At 28.9% G+C, this 18,247-nt stretch overlaps 1 protein-coding gene across 1 annotated transcript; it reads left to right on the top strand.

Moving 5' to 3' along the window:
- Nucleotides 1–2,070: 2,070 nt before the first annotated feature.
- LOC113376598 (glutathione peroxidase-like) lies at nucleotides 2,071–4,464 on the top strand. Its single transcript, XM_026616613.1, has 2 exons — nucleotides 2,071–2,299; nucleotides 4,097–4,464. The coding sequence occupies exons 1-2, from the start codon at nucleotides 2,071–2,073 to the stop codon at nucleotides 4,462–4,464; spliced, it is 597 nt and encodes a 198-aa protein (XP_026472398.1).
- The last annotated feature ends 13,783 nt before the right edge of the window (nucleotides 4,465–18,247 follow it).

Genomic DNA, 18,247 nt, shown 5'->3' on the forward strand with positions numbered 1-18,247 from the left:
TGTCTACACACTGGACCTGTCTTCAGCAGAACAATACTACGAATAATTTTTTTAATAATCTTTCACCTGTTTTTTTTTATATTTTAATTTACCAACTCCAAGTCTTTCAATCAATAGGTTCGACGGCACAAGATCGTTTCCAGAAATACAGTTTCCAAAAATATCAATTCTATTATTCGCCCCTTATTGAACCATCTACTAATAAAAATAGATTTTGAGGTAGCAGTACACATGTATCATACATTATATATTAATGAATTACACATTATTTCATTCATCAAAGCGATCTATTTCTGCTTATGATTACTCTTCAATTATTCAAGGCGGATCTGGACATCAATATTAGTGACGATGACCAATATTATATGGATAAAGAGAAAAGTGGGAAACTTTGCTTTCCAGTATGTGGAAAACTGAAGTTGACAAGTCGGTTGACGTAGTCTTGTCAGAAATTCATAAGATACAAGTTAAAAAATAAATGATAGAAAATTAAAATAAAATTATTCAAGTATTTAAAATAATTATTTTTTACAAATATTAAAACTAAAGTAGAAGAAATGATTTGGAGAATGTATTGAAGTAACATACGTAACTGACACAGTTATATTAAATATCAAATATTTTAAATGCTATAATAAAATATTTGTGCTGTTACATAGACAGTGATTGTCAATAAAACAATAATAAAAAGGCTCAAGAATATAAAACTGAGATTACAAGTGCTTGGCAAATATATCATAATTTTTTATTTACACATTTCTAAGACTAAAACTGCTCAAAAAATATTAAAAAAAATATATAAAAAATTGTGATTATTTATAAAATATTAATATAGAATCTCAAGATGTATTACATTGAGATTGAAAGTGCTTTAATATATGAAAATTTTTTTATTTTTATATTTCCAATACTAAAACTGCTCAAAATAATTAAAACATATAGTTATAAATTGCAACCAGGAATTACAACAAGAGACAAAATTTATGTAATTTGAAGATACTTTATATAAATATCTGGTTAATGAAAGAAGATAAAATTACTAGATAAACCAGCAGGAAAAAAATAATTTGGAGATACTTTTCGAATATGAATAAAATTATTAAAGGAAAAAATATTTAAGTAAAATTAACAATTGCAATCAAGAATCATAACAAGATTCAATATAAATATAATTTGATGGTATTTTAAAATACATATTCAATATACAAATGCGAACAAAAAAATTAGAGAAATTAATACTATAATTATTAAAAATAATAACGAAGTTTAGTTGCATATTGCAATCAATAATTAAAAGTAAATCCAAGATATTTAAAAAAAACATTTTTGAAATATAAATGAAAATAAGAATTGGTGAGTGAACTATAAGTATTCAAAATACATTTTACAAGAAATGATTATTTTGTACATTTTAGAAGATAGTTAATTCCAGAAGAAGATTGTCCTTAAATATTATTAAATAATAATATTACACACATGTGTTATAGTGAATAAAAAAATAAATATTGAAAGTGAATTTATACATACAAAAAAATATATTAAAATAAAATAAACACATGAATATAAATTAATTCCAAAACAAGGATACAACTGTTGCAAAAAGAAAGTATGTTGTATCAATTCCAATTTACATGAACACAGAAAAATGTGCTTATTTTGATATACAAGCAAAAAGGTCCATGATTTTTTAAACAAAATTATTCGATTTAAAATAATAGATAAATAAAATACCATAAAAAATAAAATTAAAAACTATTGCTCTAGTTGAAAAAAGTCGAACAAAAGCTTATCAAAATCAGATCACTGTTTGACTAAAATATATAAATAAATGTAAAATATGGAGACTCAGCCATTTTTTACTTAACGTGTAAAAAATATTATCCAATTTCATCTAACATATAAAAATAATCCAATAAATATCAAACAACTGATCAGTGTTTAAATATATAAAAAAGTGAGATATATTAAATTCAACCATCCTTTATTTAGTGAATTTAATTATCCAGCTTCATCCAACGTTAGTGTATCATTTACCATTAGTGTCCAAATTTCAAATTTTCTTCATCCAAAATGGTGGAGGAAGACAACGAATTTTTGAGCGCCGAAGACAAATCAATTGATTACAAAAGGGCAACTTCTATATATGATTTTGTCGAAACTGATATAAATGGCGAAGAAGTAAGATTCGACAAATACAGAGGGCATGTTTGTCTTATTGTCAATATTGCGACCAAATGTGGACTGGCTTTGACTAATTTCCAGCAGCTGGCTGAACTCAAATCGCGGTTTTTTGAACAAGGTGAGGAAATGTAATTGATACTTCATAAAATATTGAAGTAAATATACAAGCTGGTACTTCAGACACTAATATTCTAATAAATATTTGTATATTTGTAATTTTCTACATCAGAGATTTGCAACCATCATTTTTGGAATTCATGTGTACCATCATATTCTAGTAATACAAGTGCACTTCTTTCAACATAAATTCTGGAGAAGTCAATCAGATCAAATGAACACCCTTATTCTGAATGTGTTGATCATTGTAGATTTTTTTAATTACATTTTTTTTAATTTCATGAACAGCAATCAGAACTATTGTGGGTGTTCTATGAGCTGTTGCGGTGAAATTCCATATAACCTAATTATTATTAGAAGGCAACTCACTGGTTGTCCATTATCTTTGGCGATGAGTTTATTATTATTTTACCGAAGGAGAAGTTTGTTTTCATCAAAAAATGCGATTCGCTAATTTTATGTTTTCTCGACGTTAAGCCATTCTGAATCAAATAAGACCAAATTTGGAAGAAGTATGTGTGTGAGTACATTTCTTACTGTAAATCGATGTTTTCTCAAAAACGCCTGAACCGATTTCAAAAATTTAAAAGCCACTTGATGTATCTCAATGAGGACTATCGTTTGTCAGCTTTGGGCGACGATCTGCCAAGCCGTTTCTTTGTAAAAAAATGTTAAACTTTTCGTCCACATTTAAGCTCATACTACCAAATCGACTTTAAGAAATTAAAAACTGTTCGAAAGATATTTGGGAATGATACTGATTAGTTTTAGGTGAAAACTACCGAGCCGTTTTCTTGTAATTAACTGTTGAAAAAAAAATTAAGCCGATTTTTATGAAACTTTTTTGGCAATATATATCATGGTCTTATTGATTATACTAAAATATTACGGCCCTACGACAAGTCGTTTAAATTAAAAATTTATCAAAGTTTGAAAATGAGTAGTTTTTTTGACGTTTGTTAAAATTAATATTAGACGATTTACTTGCTATAACGATAGAGTACTTGGTCTTAATGAACATACTAAAAACTAAACCATTGAATTATAAAAATTATTGATTTATGAAAATTTGCTTTAAGAAAATACTCCGAGTTAACGTGTTAGTTCGTTTTCAATTATGTGTAATAAATCTACTCGGAATACTTTTAATCACTCATAAATTAATTTATTTTTTCATTGATTAAGTCGACACATATCGGGAAGTTCATATAACTTGCCTTAAGCAATATACCAATACCAACTAGTTAAATATTTTTAATAGTGATATAATATCAGGCTATTTTCACTTGAAGTCTTATTTATATCTATATTTTCAAGTAAAAACTTATATCGCTACTGCTGGTTGTTAAAGATGGAAATAGTACCTGGCACCTTATGGTTGCAAAGGTAAAGATACCACTTGAGCCAAGTATAAGCTGTGATTTCCATCAATAATACAAAATTATTTTATGTCCATTAAGTTGGAATTTTTTGAAAATGTTCAGGAGCAGAAAATAGTTATATCTATTTGTGTATGAAATATGTATAGAACATTGGTACATTTTATCTAAAATCTACTTGTTTTTGTTGCTCACCAGCTTATTAATTATATTCTAGTTCATAGCTAATCAATAAAAGCGTACATAATTTATAATAGCACGCTCTATTTGTAAACATTTATTTAATTATTTGGGCTGCCAATACATTCAGGCTGCCATCACAATATTACATATTTTCATTGAATCCTATATAATTATTTCATGCCTAAGAATTCTTAAATAATTTACATTACCATAATTGCCTTCCATTCATAATGCAGGATTGAGAATCCTCTGCTTCCCCAGCGATTCTTTCGGCATGGAACCAGGAACAAGTGAAGAAATCAAGAGTTATTTGGAAGACCTTGGCCTGGACATCGGGGATGTGTTTCAGAAAACTGATGTCAACGGTTCATCCGGTTGCAATCTATGGAAATATCTAAAGCGAAGAAAATCTGGAACATTTGGAAGTTTTATTAAGTGGAATTTTACTAAATTTATAGTAGATATGACTGGTAAGCCTGTGGAAAGACATGGTCCATACACGGATCCTATAGAATTGGTGGCAGCGTTGGAGAAATATCTGCCTACTGACCAGGAGATGCAGGATATGAAGGATGGAGGATTCCAGAATGATACTACGCAATAGGAGGAAAATGCAGGATATGAAAGATATAGGATTCTAGAATAATACTATGCAATAGGAGGAAAATGTATTCGGTTCTTATTGGATTCGTGTAAGAATCTTGTTGGGATTTTTGAAATATCAAAAAAGGTTATTGGATTCGTAACAGATATTTTTTCCAAATTAATTGAGAGTTAATAATTTTAATAACGTGTATATATATAGCAGATGTTGACTCTATGAGTGCATGATCATTAGAAGGTTCTTACAGGGTATTTACTGGATTAATTAATAAATTTACTGGATTCTTATAAGAATGCTGGGAGAGATATTTATATTTATTTAATATGCATGTTTTTAAAAAATATTAAAAAATTAAAAATATATATTTTCATTAATAAAGTTAAATGTATTACATATAGAATTTATATTTATTATAAGTGTTGGCTTAAAAATTTCGAAAATTTTATATTTTCACGCTTTGCTGCTGCAGCGCAATTTTAATCGGAGTTATAGATTTATCAGTTTAAATTTTAATTATAGGTATATAATAATGTTTATAATAATTAATACATGTTATATTACATTATTTATATGGTATATGCTATAATACTTAAGTAATTATAACCAGGTTAGTTTTGATTTTTTTTTTTTCATTTGAAGTAAAATATATAGAATTTACATAAAATACAATAAGACGATTTAAAACTTCTGAAGCAAAACGTTTCAAGCAAAAAAGTGTATTACACGGGATGTGGACAATATGTTTCAAAATAAGAATATGCTTAAAGGCACCGGCGTAAAGTATGCAAAAAATCGTTTTAACGGGGTTTAACTGTACACATCTTTGGGAAATCTTTTTCGAATCTTTATTGAATTGCGATATAAGAATATTATATGAAGTCGATAGTAAACCTTTTATACATTATTTTTTTATATATTCTTATAGTTTTTTATCTTAAAATATTATTATACGTAAAAAATCTTACCTGTGAGTACAATATAACATTAATCTTTTTTATTAGATAACTAATTGTTAGTGCTATTTTTGGCATATAAGTTTACTTTATAAATTTACTTTATAAAATTATGCAAGTGACACTTATTTGTAACTATGTGCTTCTAAGTATTCTAAATTTATATCTTAAAAATTATTAAAACTTGTTTTATAAAATAAAATTGTATAAAATTGATAAGAAAGTATCATGTACTTGTTTGGTGTAATACGTGTTATGTTACTTGGTTGTATACATAATTATAAATGAATATATGGACGTATTATAATAATTATTTTGTCATGATTTTATTTCAGGACTTCTACACGAATATGGACAAAATAATCACATTTACTGATACTATATCTAATAAGTAGTTTGGATTGGACAATTGGATTGAAAAGGTTCTAATAAGATTTTTTTCTACTCCCAGATACAATTACCTATGTATCTGAAATCAGCATAGTATGTATCATTAAATTCTTTATCCTTCTTTTTAAGTCAAATAAATTCTTTGTTTTGATTTATAAAACAATTAACATTATTGTAAATTTTATGAATTGTTTCCAAATTATTTGTTACTTAAAAATTAAAATTAAAAATAAATTTTAATAAATAAAAATAAAAAAATGTAAAGTTTACCTTTTAGTACCTATTAAAAAAATGTAAGGCAAGATTTTATAAAATTTAAAAATATGTTTTTAAGTTTAATTATTATATTTTTTATTTCTTTTCAATTTTTTTTATAGGAGGGTGAAAATTTAGGGCCGTATGTGTGTTTTAATTAAAAATTATTAAAAATTATAAAAAAGTATGTATTTCTAATTAATATTCTCCGTATTTGCTACGGGTCCACATGGGGGGTAATTTCTTTTCGCCATGGGGGTAATATCAAATTAGACAACAATTTTTTGGAATAATGATAAAAAAAAGTTTTCCGATCGTTGGCTTAGGGGAATGAAAAATAGATATTGGCGAATTATCAGGCGAAGGAGGAGTATTGCGACCAATTATATATATATATATATATATATATATATATATATATATATATATGTATGTATATTTGCATAGCAAATATTATTACTTCAACAATCACTTTATCTTCAAATCATAACAATAATTGGAGGCATATCGTTTTCAATATGATTATATAATTTCTAGATTTGCACGGTGATAATATCATTTTGCATATTTTAAATTTTTATTGTTTGTAATGAAATTATAATCTTAAGTGTAAGTTTATTACGTTAAAAAGTATATAAATTCTAAATTTTCTATATATTAATATTTGTGAAATAATAATATGTTTAAAAAAACTACTAGGATTGAAAATTAAAAATATTATGAAAACTTTCAAATTATCATAAACATTTGGAGCAATAATTTACCAAAACGGCTGAACTGATTTCAAAAATTTCAAAGCCATTTTATGAAAGCCGTTTTTTTAGAATAAGCAGAAAATTGCTATATCCTTTTGCTATTTTGTCCACGTTTTCGCAAAAAATCTTTAACTGATTTTGAAAATTTAAAAGTACCTATGCCATTTGGTAATCCTCCTGACTAGTTTTTGGCAAAAAGTTACCACGTAAGGAAGGGGATCTAGTAAGATTGTTTTTGTGAATGTGAATGTGAATGTTTACATGAATTTAAAAAAAATCCAAAATTCTTCAAAAATTTTCTAAAAGTGTTACGATTTTTCTTGATACTAGAGATACACGTGATGATAGACACGTGTATTTGATATCAACGGAATTTGTGGATATGCATGCATCATTATTTAAGCGACATTACCAAATAGAATTAAAATTAGAAGTCTCTGCCTTGCTCAATTATAACTCTATTTCTAAATCCATTCCCATTAATTTTGCCTTCATCAAATAAATCGAACTAATTGCTCCTAATCAGTGCACTTTGGTGAACCAAAGAATCCTTATTTTTCAGTTGCACAATAATTATAGCGTTTGTGTCGTTTTCAATCAATTTTCCAGGTATCTATTATAGTTCGCTTTAAATAATTCAATTATGATTGAGAATATTCTTGAAATAGAAAATGGCTACACGTCTTGTACGATACCATATTATTTACGAGCTAATTTCTATGAATATTTCATTACAGGAAAATTCTAAAAGAAGCTCAAATGCAATGTGATATCACAAAGTAATAAAACACCTGCTACATGCGGTAAATAAAGATGTTGGGACAATTTTAATTTAAATCACAGCAAAAATGAATCAATAACAATTAACTCTATAAAAAAGAATTATTGGTATATAAAAAAGAATACATAGAATAGGTTATTCAAATTGAACATTGAAATTGTCAAAGTGTCTGAAATGTATTTTAGTTCAAAGATTTTTTTCTGTTTGCAATAAATTCTGATTATTTTGGCAAATTTGGAAGAAACTAGTAGTGTATGGCATCGTGCCTTAAGGCAAATTGCTGAAACTTTCCGTACCATAAAGAAATGTTCGAGGAATGTTAAATGGTTTCAAATAGATTATTTTAAATACTTTTAAATATGATTCCATACACCACTATTTTTTTAATAGTTACTAAGCTACAGTCCATACAATCTTTACTAAAAACTAATCAGCTCAATTCCCAAATTTTTAAGATCGGTTAAAGATTTTTGGCTAAAACTTGGACGAACAGGTTTGCACTTTCTTGCTAATTCTAAACCAACTATCGAATTTCATGAAATAGGTTACAATTTTTTTAAATCGGTATGGCCGTTTTTGAGAAAAATAATAATTCCATAAAATTAGAAAATCGAATTTTCTGGTAAAAACATGAAATTCTTCTTCAAGATGTTAATAACATATTTCTTGAAATTAGAATCTTCGTCATTGATCTAATTCTTGTAAGGGGCGTACGGAAAACTTTACACGAGCGGTGCAAGGTCTCACGATTTTGCTGCAGAACACAATTGCATAATTAATATTATATTCTGTTACAACTAATGATGTCATTAAACGATACTTTTGCATTTAATTGAAAATTTAAAAAAATCCATTATCCAATCAATCAATTCTTCTTTGTAAATGAAACCTTTGTTTAGAAAATTAGCTAACTCAAAAATTATTTTAATTTTTCATATTTTTATAAATTCAATCTCTTATCAGTTTTATGTTGTTATAGGCTGGTGTTGTTTCAAGGTCTTGGTGCAATTTAATATCAAATTTACCGAATCAAAAAATTGTCCACTAGTCCTGAAACTGAAGTTCTGCCACCTCAGAATGTTATCAGTTAATTTCCTTCTGACTTAAACCGCATTATTACTTTCTTTATAATAAAAACTGAAACTAGTGGGGTGGGTGGCATCGTGCCTTAAGGCAAATTGCTGGAACTTCCCGTACCGTAACGAAACGTTCGAGGAATATTGAATGTTTTCAAATAGATTATTATAAATATTGTATTATTGTCTAATATTTATAAGAATTATATAAACTGAATTGCAGAGTTGAAATTATTTGTTTAAAGTATATTAGGACTATAGTCAGAATTAAAAATAAAATCTGAATTATTTTCGATATACAAAAAATTAAAAAAAAAAAAAAAAAAAAAAAAAAAAAAAAAAAAAAAATGGTACAAAATTTTTTTTTCCAAAATTAATTATTTTGTTAAGACAAGCAGAAAGTTCTTTGAATCAATTGAATCGGACGCTTAGTTCTCTCAAAAACTGCCATTTTTTGTACATTTAGCTCTGTATCTCCGAAATGGCTGGGCCTGCCTTTGCGAAAAACTAATAACCCTTTCTCCCAATCATTACTAATGGAATGTTTTTTAGATAATTCAAATCGGATGCTCCGTTCTCTCAAAAACTCGATTTCTATTTTCTGCACTCTTTGCTCCTTATCTCCGTAACTGCTGGACCTGTCTTTGCCAAAAACTAATCAGCTCTTCTCCTTATTAATAGGAATCGAATGTTTTTTAAACCATTCAAATCGGTTGATCCGTACGCCCGAAAACGTGGACGAAAATTTGTATCCATACATACATACACACACACACACCCACACACACACACACACATCCATTTTTTCTGAGGTATGCCAAAACGTTCAGAAACCTTCAAAACGTCGAGAAATGTAAAAATTTTCAATTCCGATTTTCGGCCCATTACAATAACTTACCCTACGGGAAGTTAATTAAGATAAAAATTATACTCATTTTTTACCACACATAAAAGTTTACTATCCAAAATCTATTGCTTTTTCACATGCAAACATTGATATAACAGCTCTCAAAAACAATATAGGCTTATAGTTAACACAGCTCTCAATCAATCTTGTAATATTATTATATAATTTATATGTGATAAATTTGTTCCATTAAACATATGTAAATAGATCAATCATATCCAGTAGACCAATGATGCCATATCATGAATGATTTACCCCACTTTTTATCACAAAGATCACATCTATATAAATTGATGTCTTGGGTACAAGGAATCAGTTATTTTAAATATTGATTTCACATAAAGGTGAGATAATAATAATATTACTTATTTCTTTATCATATATCATTTATTAATTATATTAACACTAACTACATGATGTTTAAATTTAAACTGTTTTTTTCTAGCTATAAATCAAAAATACGGATTGAATAATGCTTTACCATAAGATGAGAATTTTATTTCTGCTTCAAATTTTTATCACAACAATACTAGCAGCACCCCAAGAAAATACTGCAGTAACACCTTTATCTCCAGAATCGGGCACAGGATCCCAAAATCCTATATCAGGAAATTCTTATTCATATCCAGTTCCATCTTATAGTTACAGTCCGCGCAGAATACCTGCAAGGACTTATGGACCACCACGAAGAACTGTGAGTTTGGTGATGATAATATGAAACAATTTGATAATATTTCAAATAGTATAAATATTTTATGAATATATTAAGTTATTTTTAATTTACAGTTTAGACCCAGGCCCCAACAGCCAATTTACCCTCAAGTTTCAACAGGAGTACCCTACCTGCCGCCAATCTATCAAGCACCAGTTTTTACAACCCAATATGCTCAACCGTTTTACAATTACCAGCCGCAGGCCACGCCACAAATATTTCAGACAGAACAAGTACCGTCTTCAGAATTCACAGAATCTCAACCATCAGCTAACTTGTTTTCTGAATTAGCAAGTAAAATACCGTCAACTGTAAGAAATTTTGTGAATCGTTTCATACCAAGCAATATCTTGCCTACTACAGAACAAGTTACGCCAAAGCCTGTATACAGACAAATTCCTCAGTATATTCCATATGGTCAAGTTCAGACACCAATATATAGTCAACCTCCAATTCCAATAGGAGTGTTCTCGCCAGAAATTCTTAGACCAACACAAGGACAATTTTCCGAATTTACAGAACCTTCAGCTAATCTATTTTCGGATATTGCAAATAGAATTACGCCAACTATCAGAAATTTTGTAAATAGGTTCATACCTAGTAGTCAACCGAACGAGAGGATTACACCAACTGTCTACCAGCAAATTCCACAGACTAGTTTTTATGGCCAAATTCCACAAACAAGTATATATGGACAAATTCCCCAAATTAGCACATATGGCCAAGTTCCTCAGACCAGTTTTTACGAGCAAACGCCACAAACAAGACCTGTTGAAATAACTACTACTACAACTGTAGCAACGCCTGCGTTTACTGATTTTTTATCAAACTTAAATCCTTTGAACTTGTTATCTAACATTTTACCTGCATCTGGAAGTCAATCTGCAAGACTTTCCCAATTTGATAATAGTCAGTTTGCCTCTACAATTCAGGAGAATGCAGTAGGCATTGATGGATCCGATATTAAAACTAGCAAACTTGGAACTAAACGTTCAGCAAAACAAGATGATCTGGTGAAACCGATGATAATTCAACCTAATAGTTCAAACTTGAAAAATTTAAAGACTCGTAGTTCCAGCTCACAAACTGTCTACGGAGAAACAAAAATGTAAAAGGTAAACCAGTTAATTAACTGTATCATGTAAAATTTATTGCAACTGAAAATACATTTAAGCCCAAAATAATCATGTTTGCTATAGGTTCAAATTGTCTGCAATCAAACTATCTTGTCCAAAATTCCCAAAATGAATAAAAACATGTTTTGATATATAACACCATAGCTTACATATTGTAAATTATAATTTATATAAATGTAAATTAATTTTATTTATACATATTTGAATAAAAATATGATGAAAAGGGAAACAGAAATTTATTAACTTCCCATAGGATAAGTTATAGTAATCGCAAAAAAAACGAAAATGAAAATTTTTGCATATTTTTTTTACGTTTCAAAGGTTTTTAAACATTTTGGCATATCTCATAAAAAATTGATGTACACGTATGTGTGTGTGTAGTATGTATGTATGTTTATACAATTTTTCGTCCACGATTTCGGGCACACAAATCAACCGATTTGAGTGTTACAAAAAACATTTAATTCCTATTGATATGAAGACGCGCTGATTAGTTTTTGGTGAAGACAGGTTTAGTCGTTTCGGAGATATGGGGCAAAAAGTGCCAAAAACGGTCATTCAGTTTTTGAAAGAACAGAGCACTCGATTTGAATGATTCAAAAAACATTTTGCTTGTAATGACAAAATGAATAGTTGTTGAAACTTTTGGTAAGACAGGTGTAGCAGTTTTGAAAATACAGAGGAAAATGTAAAAAAAAATGATATTTAGTAGTCAAAAATGAACATTACTTAGACGTATGCACATCTAATTATCAGATATTTGATGAAGTTTTTCAAATTGAGTGCTAATTTTTTTTGTTACAATTTTGTTGGGTTCTTTATCAAGATTTTCAATTTTTAAAATTTCCTTATACGGTTCAAGCAAATTTAAAAATCTTCCGAAAAAAAAAATTCAAAATTTTCAAAAATACACAAAGTTTTATACTTCAAATATGAATTTTAAATTTACAATTTAGTTTCAAAATGTGTATATTTCAAATGCGGTATTTTAATCGTAAGAAATATATCCTCAGACGGATTCATTCATTCACCACCTGCTAATGTAAATTTTCTCAATTGTTTTGAGCGATAAGATTGTCCCTGTATATTTTATGAACAATAAAATATATAGTGATTCTAATTATCTATTTGAAAATGTATAAAACAATTATTGTAAATTATAAATCAATTTTTATTGATTACTGATTTTTTTCTCTCGAATATATAATTCTGGTACGGAAAGTTCCAGCAATTTGCCTTAAGGCGCGATGCCATACACCACTAGTTTTACAATTAGTTTACAAATAATTAATCAAAAAATGTTTAATAGCTTTCTATGACAAGAGAATGATGTGCATATGCTGAATGTTTTCAACACATAACTTGTCTGTTTGAGTTTTACTGCTTACGCTTAAAGAAAAATGAATTTTAAACAAATTTGATTTTGGCGCCGCTACCATGTGAGAACACAGGCTTTCATCTGGCAACACCTACAGTGTGAAAAATATTGATGATTGACAAACAGATGCCTTTAGGATTGTTTAGGCTTTAAGATCATCGTAAAAGATCTAAAAGTATAATCTATCTTGTTTTAAATACTAGTCCTAGACAATATAATAATATAGACGTTTCTCTCTCCCGGTATTTTGGTTCAGAGAGTTAGTTTTCGTAGCGTACAACAGTTTGAAATGGCGCTTTAATCGCGTATCGCTCGGCATTCGAATTAGCGCGCCAAAATTTGAAATGAATATTTTTATAGTTTTTAAAATAAATTAATAATAATATAAAAAATGTATGACTTGAAAAATAATTTATTTGAATTGAATTTATGCATTACAATATTATATTTTGTAAAAATACAATGATAATAACATATCAAACAATAATATATTATAATATGTATCTCATCAATAAAATTAAAAATGACAATAAACATATCTACAGCTTTAAATACAAATCACACATACTTATAATAATAATTTTTATTGCACTCTAACTTGACAGAATGAAAATTATTGACAACAAGGCTTTTGTATGATCTAATAAATGCACGGTAAGATGGTATTATTAACCCCGTGACTTCTAATACTACCAAAAACTTCTATTCTACGAGTTCATTCTATTCTAGTACTATAAAGATTTAGTATAACTTAGCGAACACTGAATTACAGTGTTTTGTAACTGATAATCATCCCAAATAAGATTTGGCTCTTTTCAGCATATTCCTTACAATGAATCAAGTCATATCGAATGACTCTTACATTATATACACTATGTATTACATATATTCCACACTTTCTATTATATTCACTACACTTCCTCTGCAATTAAAAGTCATACTTTTTGTTTAAACAATTATTCAAACTTAATAAACAATTACACACAACACTCGTTAACAGAATAGTGGCAAATCACAATAACAACTCAGATCAAAATGGCGGCTTGATGCTAGAGGATTACAAACCTGTCACTTGATATCGGCTCACTAGCGCCAAATCTTCACCTAGGTTATGTTACTTTAAGTACGATTAGTGAACGCGGGTTTTACACTGAGATACAAGGGCCTGATACTAGTAATTTATTAATTCGTTAGCTAGAGTTGTAATTACAACATTACAGAAGTAGAATATTTTTACATACAAAAAGTACATATTGGATTGCGATACGAAAGGTTCGAAAATCTAACCTTGAATAAGCAAACTTTAATTGAAGATCATTTTATAACAAGTTTACCAAGTATTATTAACTTTTGGGCTTATAATGAAACCTAGTTGTCAAAACCGATTTTGCCGCGTTTTACTTGAATCAATGGCGAAATAAGATGTATATGTTCGAAGAAATAGTACATCTTACAAATATCAAGTATCCAAAATTATCTAATTAAACTTCATGTCATCATCAATTGAACTCGACACAAAAGAAAGTGAACTAAATAAATAAATAGTTAATACAAAATTATATGCATTTATTAAATACATATCGATTACGTCATTCAGCCATTTTGTATTCATTCGCAAAATTGCAGGCACGGACAACCTGCTATCCGTCTAATTCGGGCGAATTTCCCGATATTTAATCTTTTGAGTAATCTTTCAATCATTTGTTCTAAGGAGGAAAACAGTATTTATAAACGTGAAACAATTTGAAACAAGCGTTTTTATAGTTTGTTGTTGAACGTTCTTTAAGTTAATTAAAAGAGTTGCACTGTCGTGTATTGAGCGCATCTAGTGTCTTAGTCTTTTGAGTTGTGTTGAAAGTTGCAAGCATTCAAAATTCCGGTCCCCACGTGGAAAACAGAAGGCGTCAACCCCCCAGGGCACACGGGAGGCGCCGATATGCATAAGAATAGGAAAAATCGAACGGGCCCCGCAGTAAATGACCTACCATTGTTAAAATTCATTTGACATAAAAGGTAATTTTGCTTTTACGGTAGTTTATTCATTATATTTGTACGCTGTTTGGAAATAAGCTATTGTAAATGTAATTTTACTAATTGTACAGAAGATGCTTGACAATGATTATCCTTATTAGAAGTTTCGAGGTTGCATTTGTTCATTTGCAATATATTATGTTTTCAGTGCAGAATTACTGACAAACTGTGATTCTTATGATTTGAGTGCTCTATTTAATCATGAAATGTTTCTTAATGAGTTTTAAATTAAATAAAAAACTATAGTTTAGCTGTCAAATATCCCTTAGTTTACGACAGCTCTCTTTTAGTTGATAGTTCTTAACTATTTACATACCACTTTTTGTCATTTTGAAGATTCAATTTACTTGATTGCTTTATATTCTTAAATCAAGGACCATGAAATTTAGTTTTCTTGTGTGTATAAAGTGCTGTTGCACGAAGCTATGACCAACGGCATGATTTTATATTTGAGGAGTATCTTGATAAAGTTTCTGTAAATGTGTATTAAATTGACATCAAGAATCATAACAGAAATGGCTTTTAACATAAATAATCATAAGCTTAAATAATATATGATGCTTGTTACATATGGCAGTCGATGAATAACTTAATGATATTGGCATTATCTAATTATCTATATTAAAAAAGTATTTATAATACCTATTAAGATATATAAACTGTCAGCTGTATAGCTATCTCATGGTCATAAATTATTAAGCAACATATTGTATTCATTGAATATTAAACTGTTTTTATGTTATATATATATGCATATTTTTTATTCAAGTATATTACATATATTTTTTTATTTACAAGGCAAAGCAGAGGTCGAACTGTTAACACAGACGGAGTATACAATAATGCCCATTTTATGCATGCAACTACCACACATGTAGGAAACACAGTACAAGTTCAAACATTATCTGGTGTAAAATGGGAAGGAGTTTTTAGGACGTTTTCTAGCAAGTTTGAGGTAAATTCAATGGCGAAAATTTTATTCTTAGCGAAGAACATTTAGTGTCATTGTTTGATTTTGTTCGATTGATTTACTTGATCATGTGTATGTGAAAATAGTTAGATTATAGCTTAAGCTTTTTTTTCAAATGATACTTTAATAATCCAATTAAAAGTGAGAATTGTATTGTAAAATTAGTGGTTTACCCAAATCTCACAATTGGTTCATATAATTTGCTTTGTGTTGTACTAAATAATATTATTGAAGTCTAATTGTCTATATTTATGGTTTTCAAAGACATATAAAGTTAAATAAACCAATATTGGATTTTAGTTGGTTTTAGAAATGGCCCACAGGCTAGATCCAGACCAAGGAAGCGATGCAGAAATATGTGTTGACACCGTAGTTGATAAGATTATATTCAGACATAGTGATATTGTAAGCGTTGTTGCCAAAGACGTGGATCTTGACTATGCTACTAGAGATACATTTCAAACAGATACTGCTATCTCCAAATTTAATGGTACGTATCATGTAAAAACAATAGTAGTTACAACTTAAACTAACTTTCTACCCTCACAAATAAAGTAACTTAACATACTTTATGTAGTTATCAATAATATTATTATTACAAATGCGGTGCATTTTGTAGAAATTATTAGTATGTAAAATTAAATACATCATTCATGTGAACATTTGATTTGTGAACAAAGAATAGAGATTACTTAAGAAGAATGTGGAATGTGCTACTGGCTTTACTGTTTTTAGTTAACTATTATAATGAAATTTTAAATTTATTATACAATATTATTTTGTTTAAAAATTATAGGAAAATAAATTTTTTATCTTTTATTTTCAAGGTCAACCAGCGCGTTCTGAAGATAAAAAGTTAGAACCATGGGATGGTTCAGGAGCTGTTAATGGTGATGCTATTGAGTGCTCTCTAGATTTAGATCAATCAGCTAATGGTTGGGATGTAAATGATATGTTTAGGAAAAATGAAACGGTTTATGGAGTGCAATCAACATTTGATCAATCTCTAACAGGTAATCATATTATTTTTTCTATTTAATCATTCCTAATAAAAATAGTATTGGCATATTCTACTTGTCTTTATCAAATTTTGTTATACTGACTAAACAAGATATATTGTTAAATTTCAATTACATTACATGTATTTATATACATTTTATAGGATATACTTTACAACTTCAACGTAAGGACACACAAGACTATCGTGATGCTGAAGCTAAAGCTGCAGAAATAGCAAATGAAATAGAGAGTCAGCCCTCACATAAAACAAGAGCTGATTTGGAAAATGGTGATGAAGAAGATTTATATGCAGCTGTCACAAGACCGTCAGATAATAACTCTTCTAGTAATAGTAATAACAATAATAATTCTCGCGAAGGTAGCAATAATCATTCACGTAACAATAATAGAGGTATGAGACATGAAAGAAATAGTCCCACCTCTTCTAATGACCAAACTACAAATAATATCGGGGAAGGAACAGGGGGCAATAGTGAGAAATATGTGCCTCCGGCTAAGCGAAAGACGGCACAAACAGCAAAAATAGTGAGGTACTAAAACTTTACAGATGCATTGATTATGTATTTAATGACTTCAACAAAGTTAGTTTATTTTATTAATACTTATTGTCAATAATTTAAAAAAAATATTTTAATATCTTGCAGATCAACACCGCCACCAGTAGCTTCTACAAGTCCTGCCTTGCCAAATGTGCAAATCAATAAGGCTTCACCTATCCCGTGAGTGTGCCCCCGCCAAACTTGCAAAACAATAGTGGTGTATCCCCTCCATCATTGCTATAGTTTCTGGAGGCGGAGTGGTTGTATCTGGGCCGCCTCCTCAACAGCAAATGCCTGGAACACCAGTGAATATACCAGGAACTGTACCACAAGGATATATGCAACATGCACCTCCACCATTTACACTTTTGCATAGGTAGTGCATTTTTATATTTTGTATTTAAAAGTTCTTTAAAATTGTATTCATATTAGTGTTTTATCAATATAATTTCATCAACATATTAACAAGTTATATGAATGAAAACATTAATATTCAAAGTATATCAAATACAAGAATCTATTGACGACCATAAATTAAGATCTCTATCTTTTCTATAAACAAGTCATTCAATATTTCAGCCAACCACCGCCCCAAATGCCTGTAAAATTAAATGGAGACGCTACTAGTGCAAAACCTTTACCACAAAGAACTCCTAGGGGCAATTTTACACCTGGACAGCCCCCACAGAGTTTTACAGAGCCACCACCAACGATGGGCGCACCTGTTAGTATAAGAGATTATTTTTTCTTTCTTATTTTGTGAATTAAATAATATAGATAATAATTGAAAATATGCATAATGAATGATTAGATCCCTCTGGGAAAACCACCCATTCATGTGCCTCCACCACACTTGGCTCAGCCTACAACCGGGCCAGTT

The sequence above is a fragment of the Ctenocephalides felis genome, unplaced genomic scaffold (assembly GCF_003426905.1).
Source record: "Ctenocephalides felis isolate EL2017-DRISC unplaced genomic scaffold, ASM342690v1 CF-g0.4_SCAFFOLD_00121, whole genome shotgun sequence".
NCBI lineage: Eukaryota > Metazoa > Arthropoda > Insecta > Siphonaptera > Pulicidae > Ctenocephalides > Ctenocephalides felis.